Here is a 9,553-nt window from a genome sequence, read left to right as displayed (position 1 = left end):
CCAGGTGAGCGGACAGAGCCAGACTGGAGGAGGAGACAGACGGTGTGTTGTTCACACACCTCATCAGACACACACAGATGGACGTCATGCACCTGAACGGGACACACCTCCACCTGCCGCTGGCTGAGTTCGGCTTCGAGCGGCGCTTCGACGAGCGAGGAGCCATCGCGTGGATGCAGGAGAACTGGTGAGCGTTCACTGACCCGCACTCTGCGGGAACTCTGGGTTTCGGCTCGTTAAAACTCGTTTCAAGGCGGTTTCGGGGTGTTTACGGTCCGGTCTTTGTCTCGGCACCGGGACATTCACCGGAACCGGTTTGATCATACTGATACTGAGCGCGCGGAGAGAGGCTGATGAGCCAATCAGAAGTGAGTTTGATGGAGGACAGGTAGATCATTGAAAGTTATTGATGAGCCCATATTAGGTTTCGACGGAAACATTAAAGGAATGTGACAGCAGGTGAGTGACGTCACTCGCTGGGGTGTTAAGGTGATGAAATATTAAAGTGTGTGTGTGTGTGTGTGTGTGTGTTCTGATTGAGTGGCTGACATAATGACTCCTGTCTTACCTGTTCCCCTTCATGCCTCAGGTGTTCAGTCTCTGTCAGGTACCTGCTCAGCAACATGTGTGGAGTTTTGGTCTGCTGTTGCTTAGCAACAGAGTGACTGCTCAGGTGTGTTTGTGATTTAAAATAAAATAACTTTATGACAGAATCAGATTAATTAAAATAATAAAAAATTAAAATTGAGCCATGTTTTATTTCATTAGATTGTTTGTTTAATGAAACGTCATTAACGTCTCCGTCTACCTGACGAACTTAAACTGAACGAACACCTGTCTTAGTCTGAGGGTCCGGTCCAAACGTGTCCGCCATGATGAGAGTTTGAATCCAGCTGACATGTTAGGCAGTGTGTTATTTACCTTCTGTAGTACCCACAGAGGTCAGAGGTCACAGCCTGGCTGCTCCAGTCTGCAGCGTGTCAGAAACACGACGTTCATTTAAAATATTGCATGTTGTGTGCACAAATGTTTCTGCATGTTGGTCGTGTTCCCTCCCGACGCTGTTATCTCCACTTTGCAGTGATTGCAAGTCGCCCTGTTGACGTCTGTTTTGGTGAAATGCAGCCAAACTTTGGAGCGTTTGAACCGAGTGGGTGACATTGTTTCGTCTGTATCGTGCTTTCTGGAATCGATAAGAGAATCGTTAGATAAACTGTCTGTATTTTAACCTGTTTTAATGTATTCTTGTAATTTTTTTTGTTTTTGTTATTTGCTGTCTACTTTTATTTATTGTAAGGAGTCCCTGGGTGACAGAAAGGCGCCTATGAAATAAAATTTATTATTTTTATTATTATTATTACATGAACTGCCAAGCGATTCCATGAAATTGAAACACACAGAACCGGTTCTCGACAAGAACCGGTTCTCGATACGTGTTGCCGTGATGTCACACTCTGATCATTGTGTGTGTTGTGTTGTTGCCTGTGTTCTCTGCGTTCACACACAGAGTCCAAACTGTTTGGAACTGTGCCATCCAGCGTCCTGCAGATCCTCATGAAGTTCCCGTTGCTGATTCCTCAGAGATCTTTGCCATAACTTGCTAATATGTTTGTGTGTGAGTGGACAGGAGGGTGAGCGAGCATAGCAGCTAACAAACACTTCATCTGCTTCTGTGACAGCTGGACAATATTCATTATTACTGACACTCTGACTGATGATGACGTCACATTCTTCTCACCGCGTGACGTTTTTCATTGAGGTCAGGAAAGGTGGTTAGGAAGGAGCTGACTGTTTGACTCTCAGTCTCAGTGTTGGACTCGTGTGTTTCCTCCTGCAGGTGTACGTCCTTCGTGTTCAGCGCTCTGTACGCCGCCCTGGTGTTTGGAGGGCAGCGCTTCATGAAGCCTCGACCCAAACTGAACCTGCGGCGGCCGCTCATCCTGTGGTCACTCAGCCTCGCCGTCTTCAGGTAAGCACACACCTGTGACACCTCCTCCACCTGTGACACCTCCTCCACCTGTGAGTCTTCAAATGTCCACGCTGACCGAGGTTGTTACTGTTTAGCTGTCTCCATGGTAACGACTCTGTGTGGGTGACGTGTCGCCGCCCTCTGAGAACCATACACACAAAGTACCTGTAATGTGTACTTATATTTGGACTCCAGGTGTTGACGTGTTCCTGTCGTCTGTGTTTTTGTCGGCAGCATCATCGGCGCCGTTCGGACCGGCAGCTACATGTTTCACGTCCTGAGCAGCAGCGGCTTCAAACGCTCCATCTGTGACCAGAGCTTCTACAACGGGCCGGTCAGCAAGTTCTGGGCGTACGCCTTCGTCCTGAGCAAAGCTCCAGAGCTCGGTCAGTCCTTACATAACGTCTGTACGAGGGCCCGCCCCCTCAGGTAGCCCCGCCCCCTCAGGTAGCATCACTAACACTCATTAAACCCTGTGTTCTGTCTGTCAGGCGACACGGCGTTCATCGTGCTCCGGAAGCAGAAGCTGCTCTTCCTGCACTGGTACCACCACATCACCGTGCTGCTGTACTCGTGGTACTCCTACAAAGACATGGTGGCTGGCGGCGGCTGGTTCATGACCATGAACTACGCTGTGCACGCGCTCATGTACAGCTACTACGCCGCGCGAGCTGCCGGCGTGCGCGTGCCGCGGCCCTTCGCCGTGCTCATCACCAGCGCTCAGATCAGCCAGATGGCGATGGGGCTGACGGTGAGCGGCCTCGTGTACCGCTGGCTGCAGCACGGCGACTGTCCATCCAGCATCAACAACATCATGTGGGCGTCGCTCATGTACCTCAGCTACCTGCTGCTCTTCGCCAACTTCTTCTACAACACGTACCTGCGCCGCGACGCCGACTGCAAGGCCAAGAAGACGGAGTAGACGCCGCCAGGGGCATTGTGGGACATTCTTCACCATGACTGATACTTAAGCTGCGAACGGTTAACAGAGAAATGTAGTCAGAGCAGACTGACAGGTTCAGGTGAGCAGGAAGTGTAAGACAGGAAGTCCTTATTTGGTGTAAATGATTTTATAAGTTAAAACAAGGTTTAAAGAAAAGGTCAAAGGTCGACGGAAAGTGGTTTCACAAACACACAGTGACATTCCCGCAGGCCACACCCACCCTGCTCGTACTGGTTCACCTGGTTTCACCTGAACACACCTCCAATCACACAGCCAATCAGGAGGCGGCGACGGTTTGTTAACGTTAGCTCCTGTTAGCTCCTGTTAGCTGGGTCAGTGTTGTTGTCCAAATCTGATTATTTATTGATTTGTTCGTATTTATTTGACTCATGATGGCAGCCAATCAGGCGCTGGAGAAGTCTCAAAACACGCGTTTCACTTTTCTTAATATGGGTCATGTTACTCACATGAATATTTCTGATCCTTGTTTTGCACCAGAGACTTTATTAATATTAACGATGATGATGAAGTTCATTGTGTGATTTGTCGATGAATGAGACGAACAGTCGATGTAACTTTAAAACCTTTTATTTATGAATAAAGAATGAGTTTGTACGTCTGTGCTGCTTCCTCATCTCAAATGTTTCCTGAGGTCAAATAAAATATTTCTGCTGTTCAAACAGAAACATGAATAATACATCAGAACTCCACATGAAGCTGATGTTTGTATGAAAGTGACCTGAGCATTATAACAGCATTATACATTTACAACGTTAAATCAACATTAATGTAACTTTAATAAACGTCTGTGACCTCCTGCTGACCCACACTGACCTGTGATCAGGTGACCCACACTGACCTGTGATCAGGTGACCCACTCTGACCTGTGATCAGGTGATCCACACTGACCTGTGATCAGGTGACCCCCTCTGACCTGTGATCAGCTGAACGGTGTCTCTGTCATTCGTACGTCTGTTCTCACACTATGTAACTCATGTTAGCTCAGTTTGTTAGCTGCTGTTGGGGACCTGGCTGCTGATTGGCTGCTGGGGACCTGGTTGATGATTGGCTGCTGGGGACCTGGTTGATGATTGGCTGCTGGGGACCTGGTTGATGATTGGCTGCTGGGTTTCAGGTCAGGGTTGTTTCTGCTCCATCTCCCTCCAGCTCTTCCACAGCAGCAGATCTCGACTCTTCCCAAAAGCAACAAGGCAACGAGGCAACTTCAGCCCATTAAACTGACCCACGCCGTCATTATAGCCCATCGCCAGCAACATGGTGACGTTGCCTAGCAACCAGCAATACAGTCAGTCAGTGACAGCATCAGTCAACCAGAAACAGACAGGACAGGTGTGTGTGTACCTGTGCGGTATGAGGTCAGCTCCTTCCCACTCAGACTGTTGGCGATGTTGGTAACGGCGACGCCGGCGTGCAGTCCAGCATGGTACGCCATCTTGGGCTCGTTCACGTCGGCACAGTCGCCCACGGCGAAGACGTTGGAGAAGCCTTGGACCTGCAGGTGAGCGTTCACCTTCAGAGCTCCGTTATCAGCCAGAGAGCCAGCTGCCAGCACAAACACATGTTTAAAGTGTGATTGACAGGCCAGACAGCCAATCACAGAGTGTTTGACTGAACCCAAATAAAGAAACACTGACACCTATTGGTCACCAGGTCGAACTGCACCAGACCTGAGAGGTAACTAAGTACATTTACTCAGAACAGCGTCTGAGGGTGGAGCCTGTTCTGTTGTGGGTGGAGGTCTGCTTGCACTCACAGAAGCTGGAGGCGTAGGCTGCAGAGTTGATCTTGAGTCCGGTGCAGCAGATGATCAGGTCCGTGGTCAGCCTCTCTCCTTTATCTGTGGTGACCACCGTGTTCTTCTGGGTCACGTTGAGCTGCAGCTCCGTCAGGTCGGACACTTTGTGACCTACGACACAACAGGTTCATTAAGGCCGACACTTCCTGTGCAGGAGCTCGCTGCTTGTTCCTGAACATCTTCATACCCAGCAGCAGCTCCACTCCTTTCTGCAGCAGAACCTCTTTGGCCTCCTGTCTGACGCTGGGCAGCAGCTCCGGGTCAGCCAGCCCGATTCTGGAGTGGATCAGAACCACCTGAACAAAACATGAGAATAAACTTTAGAGGTGCTCGTACAATACTAACAGGACGACAGAACCAATCCTCTGCAGGTTACTCAACAATCACAATGCAACAATCCACCGGTCCATCTCGCAACCCATCACACATAAACAAGACCAGAATCACATGAACAAGACCAGAATCACATGAACAAGACCGGAATCACATGAACAAGACCGGAATCACATGAACAAGACCGGAATCACATGAACAAGACCGGAATCACATGAACAAGACCGGAATCACATGAACAAGACCGGAATCACATGAACAAGACCGGAATCACATGAACAAGACCGGAATCACATGAACAAGACCGGAATCACATGAACAAGACCGGAATCACATGAACAAGACCGGAATCACATGAACAAGACCGGAATCACATGAACAAGACCGGAATCACATGAACAAGACCGGAATCACATGAACAAGACCGGAATCACATGAACAAGACCGGAATCACATGAACAAGACCGGAATCACATGAACAAGACCGGAATCACATGAACAAGACCGGAATCACATGAACAAGACCGGAATCACATGAACAAGACCGGAATCACATGAACAAGACCGGAATCACATGAACAAGACCGGAATCACATGAACAAGACCGGAATCACATGAACAAGACCGGAATCACATGAACAAGACCAGAATCACATGAACAAGACCGGAATCACATGAACAAGACCGGAATCACATGAACAAGACCGGAATCACATGAACAAGACCGGAATCACATGAACAAGACCAGAATCACATGAACAAGACCGGAATCACATGAACAAGACCAGAATCACATGAACAAGACCAGAATCACATGAACAAGATCATCACGCATGAACAAGACCGGAATCACATGAACAAGACCGGAATCACATGAACAAGACCGGAATCACATGAACCCCCTCCATCAGAGTTGTTAAGATTCAGCGGGTCGTTAAGGACACCTGTGAGTCGTTAAGGACACCTGCGGGTCGTTAGGGACACCTGCGAGTCGTTAAGGACACCTGCGAGTCGTTAAGGACACCTGTGACACGTTAAGGACCTGTTAGGGTCACATGGTGTCGATGGAAGTGATTCCATCGTCAGTGGCTGGGAAATGAACAGAACCTGTGTGTGACGTCTCTCATGCTCCGTCCACTCTTCATACTGTGACTGGCTGTAACCCGCTGAGTCACATGTCACAGAGCTAAACAAGAAACTAAGCAACCAACGGATACTCTGACTGGTCCTACTCTCTGTGAGCAGCAGTGTAATACACCTTCAAATAACATGTGATCTCAGAGGTCAGAGGTCAGACTGACGCTCACCTTCTTGTCTGGATACTCCGTCTTGATCTCAGCAGCCATCTCCACACCAGTCGACCCTCCTCCGACCACCAACACCGAGTCTGCTGCCTGGACCTGAACACACACACACACACACACACACACACACACACACACACACACACACACACAGGTTGCACGGATGTTAAGCTCTGCTGTCCTGTCCGTCCTCTCCTGTCCTGTCCTGATGTCGTACCTGCTTGACAAAGTCCTCGTACGTCTGCACGGCGGTCTGATGCGACGCCGTAGTGTTGAACTTCCCGGGGAACGCTCCGTCAGTCCCGGTGCACAGGATGAGGTGGCTGTACTGGATCTCCTGCAGCACAGTGCAAACATGGAAGTACAACCAACAACCACTAGATGGCAGCAAAAGCAGCTGTGTGCTTCCTGATTGGCTGCAGACAATAAACAAGATTTAAAAGCTGTAATGAGTCTATATGTTCAATCATTTACGACAAAGATAATCATCATCAGGACAAAACTAAAAAGATTGTTAAAGAACTCAAATAACAGAAAACTGTCATTTAAATTCAATAATTACAAATGATTTATATTTATTGACGTTTTTTCTGAATCTGATTCATTCAATTAGAAAAAGTCTGAACATTCATTGTTAGCTTAGCACAAAGACTGGAAGCAGGGGGAAACTGTTAGCCTAGCTCCATTAAACATTAAACTTAATTTGATTTATATAAAACATTCTCAGATATGTTATTAACAGACGTCCTCACCCTCCCTCCCTCCAGGACCACCACCTGTCGGTCGGTGTCGACTCGCTTCACTCGACCTTGAACAAAATGGCCTCCGAACGTCTCCGTGTACGGGATGAAGGTTCTCTGAGCGAAGCCTGCAGGGCGCCACGGGTCAGAGGTCAGAGGTCACATTATCACACACACACACAGAGTTCACCGCGACAATAAAAAACAACAAAAACAGAATATCAAATATAAAAATATTGAAAATAAAGTTATAATTTGAAAAAAGTACAAATGGACTAAAGTAATGAAACTAATTTAGAAAAATAAGAAATTAAATATCGGAATAAAAATTAGATTTTTATCGTCGTACCGGTCTGCACGGACGCTCGGAGCGCCGCCACGTTGTGATGAAAAGCGTCTCTCATGTCGATCAGAGTGAAGTCGAGTCGCAGAGATTTCAGCTGCTGAGCCGCCGCGACGCCGCCAAATCCACCGCCGACAACCACGACGTGAGCGCCCTCTACTGACGACGACTGAGCGCCCATTGCTGCGAGGACAGAGACAGACTGGATGACATCACAGAGTCTGACACTGTAAAAAGTTAAAGTGTAGTGTTAGTGTAGTACTCAAACCAACTTCAAGTATCCAAAGTAGAAAGTAGCAGAAAACCAGAAAACACTTTCAGCAGAGTAATCTCAGCTGTAATACTCTCAGCTGTAATACTGTCACTTGTAGTACTCTCAGTTGTAGTACTCTCAGCAGTAAAACTCTCAGCTGTAGTACTCTCAGCTGTAGTACTCTCAGCTGTAATACTCTCAGCTGCAGTACTCTCAGCTGTAGTACTCTCAGCTGTAATACTCTCAGCTGTAGTACTCTCAGCTGTAATACTCTCAGCTGTAGTACTCTCAGCAGTAATACTCTCAGCTGTAATACTCTCAGCTGTAGTACTCTCAGCAGTAAAACTCTCAGCTGTAATACTCTCAGCTGTAGTACTCTCAGCTGTAGTACTCTCAGTTGTAGTACTCTCAGTTGTAGTACTCTCAGCAGTAGTACTCTCAGCTGTAATACTGTCACTTGTAGTACTCTCAGCTGTAATACTGTCACTTGTAGTACTCTCAGCTGTAATACTGTCAGTTGTAGTACTCTCAGTTGTAGTACTCTCAGCAGTAGTACTCTCAGCTGTAGTACTCTCAGCTGTAGTACTCTCAGCTGTAGTACTCTCAGCTGTAATACTCTCAGCTGTAGTACTCTCAGCTGTAATACTCTGAGCTGTAGTACTCTCAGCTGTAATACTCTCAGCTGTAGTACTCTTAGCAGTAGTACATGTAGTAACAGTACATATTTGTAATATTTGGCGTTTCACAGATTACTCTTTAACAGAAGTACATTCGTAGTATAAGTACTTGTGTTTATATTTTATGTAGTACATATAGTACTTTTTACTTCAGTACAGACAGGAGTACTTCAAGTGTTGTAGTACTACCCTGGGTGCTTTAAGGCAGTATTTCTACACATGACGTGTTGCTACATAACAACGTGACGTAACAAGGACACAGAGACCGGAAGTGGACTCACCTGCTGCAGGTAGAAAGGTGTGCGTGTTGGCGCGCGCTCACGGCAGCCTGTTTCCTGATGACGTCCCTCACCTCGCTGACGACACCAGCTCTGCACCAATCACAGCTCAGTTCCCGTGCTGCCTTCAGGTGCTGTAGGAAATGTTGTAGATGAAAAAGTTTAGTTACAAAAATACCAGAAATGATTTTTATTATTTCTATAATGATTGAAGTGATATAATATATTTGTTCCTAAATATATTTTCATTTCAATTTTTTTAAATGATGAAAAGTTTCAAAAGTTTTACACGAATGAAAACTTTAAATAAAAAGATGTGTTTATGCTCATATATCTGAATATCTGACTTCAGCAAGCTTTTATTCTTTTACATTAAACTGCTTTAAAACACATCACATGTTCATTTATAGATATTTTAATTTCAAACATTTTAAATGATGACTAGAACAAGAAGAAGTGTTAGTTCATGTTACATCACTGTTATTTTCTGATGTTGACCTTTGACCTCATGTTAATGAATGACGTGATATGATCGATATATCTGATGTCTACACCAACCAAACGCAGTAAATGTGGGACTGACTTTTAGTGGTTGGTGAGAGCTTGGTGAAATAAAAGGCTGAAAGACAGACGCCGAGCTGGGCTGACTGCTGCTGGACTAGGCAGTGATATCAGCTGCTGCTGGGTCTGGATGAATAAGTAAACGTTGTCTCTTTATGGCTCCTCTCACTCTGATCAGGAAGAGCCACAGAGGAGGGATCCCTCTCCCAGGACGGACAGACGTGCAATAGATGTCACGTGTACAGAACAAATCAACACAAACATATTGTACAATTACAATGACTGATAAAATGACAATGAATTACAATGACTGATAAAATGACAATGAATTATAAT

General features: G+C 46.5%; 2 protein-coding genes across 4 annotated transcripts; one reads left to right on the top strand and one right to left on the bottom strand.

The window, feature by feature from the left end:
• On the top strand, positions 1 to 3,565 carry LOC104935483 (elongation of very long chain fatty acids protein 6). The gene is made up of 4 exons (XM_019276683.2): positions 1 to 187; positions 1,838 to 1,969; positions 2,204 to 2,355; positions 2,461 to 3,565. Exons 1-4 carry the CDS (start codon positions 78 to 80, stop codon positions 2,889 to 2,891), a joined length of 825 nt encoding a protein of 274 aa, XP_019132228.1. The 5' UTR covers positions 1 to 77; the 3' UTR covers positions 2,892 to 3,565.
• A 359-nt stretch (positions 3,566 to 3,924) lies between these two features.
• Positions 3,925 to 9,478, bottom strand: aifm2 (AIF family member 2). Of its 3 annotated transcripts, XM_027282857.1 has the most exons (10): positions 9,240 to 9,478; positions 8,660 to 8,790; positions 7,455 to 7,675; positions 7,118 to 7,233; positions 6,583 to 6,702; positions 6,369 to 6,461; positions 4,916 to 5,024; positions 4,687 to 4,839; positions 4,275 to 4,475; positions 3,925 to 4,200 (listed from the first exon to the last, which is right to left on the bottom strand). In XM_027282857.1, exons 3-10 carry the CDS (start codon positions 7,627 to 7,629, stop codon positions 4,049 to 4,051), a joined length of 1,119 nt encoding a protein of 372 aa, XP_027138658.1. In that variant the 5' UTR covers positions 7,630 to 7,675; positions 8,660 to 8,790; positions 9,240 to 9,478; the 3' UTR covers positions 3,925 to 4,048. The 3 variants fall into 3 exon arrangements, with proteins under 3 accessions (XP_027138658.1, XP_027138660.1, XP_027138661.1); XM_027282859.1 differs by lacking the exon at positions 9,240 to 9,478 and having other exon boundaries at positions 7,455 to 7,631; positions 8,660 to 8,948; XM_027282860.1 differs by lacking the exons at positions 6,583 to 6,702; positions 9,240 to 9,478 and having other exon boundaries at positions 8,660 to 8,958.
• Between the last annotated feature and the right edge of the window lie 75 nt (positions 9,479 to 9,553).

The sequence above is a fragment of the Larimichthys crocea genome, chromosome X (genome assembly GCF_000972845.2).
Source record: "Larimichthys crocea isolate SSNF chromosome X, L_crocea_2.0, whole genome shotgun sequence".
Lineage (NCBI taxonomy): Eukaryota > Metazoa > Chordata > Actinopteri > Sciaenidae > Larimichthys > Larimichthys crocea.
The sequence above is the reverse complement of the archived record's forward strand: the minus strand, read 5'-3'. Positions and strand labels throughout refer to the sequence as shown.

Coding starts and splice junctions, on each gene's coding strand:
- LOC104935483 (XM_019276683.2), top strand. CDS start 78: ATGGACGTCATGCACCTGAACGGGACACACCTCCACCTGCCGCTGGCT. Junction 188..1,837: donor GCGTGGATGCAGGAGAACTG/GTGAGCGTTCAC, acceptor TTCCTCCTGCAG/GTGTACGTCCTTCGTGTTCA. Junction 1,970..2,203: donor CTCAGCCTCGCCGTCTTCAG/GTAAGCACACAC, acceptor TTTTGTCGGCAG/CATCATCGGCGCCGTTCGGA.
- aifm2 (XM_027282857.1), bottom strand. CDS start 7,629: ATGGGCGCTCAGTCGTCGTCAGTAGAGGGCGCTCACGTCGTGGTTGTC. Junction 6,703..7,117: donor TGGTCCTGGAGGGAGGGAGG/GTGAGGACGTCT, acceptor ACTGTGCTGCAG/GAGATCCAGTACAGCCACCT. Junction 4,476..4,686: donor AGCCTACGCCTCCAGCTTCT/GTGAGTGCAAGC, acceptor TTGTGCTGGCAG/CTGGCTCTCTGGCTGATAAC.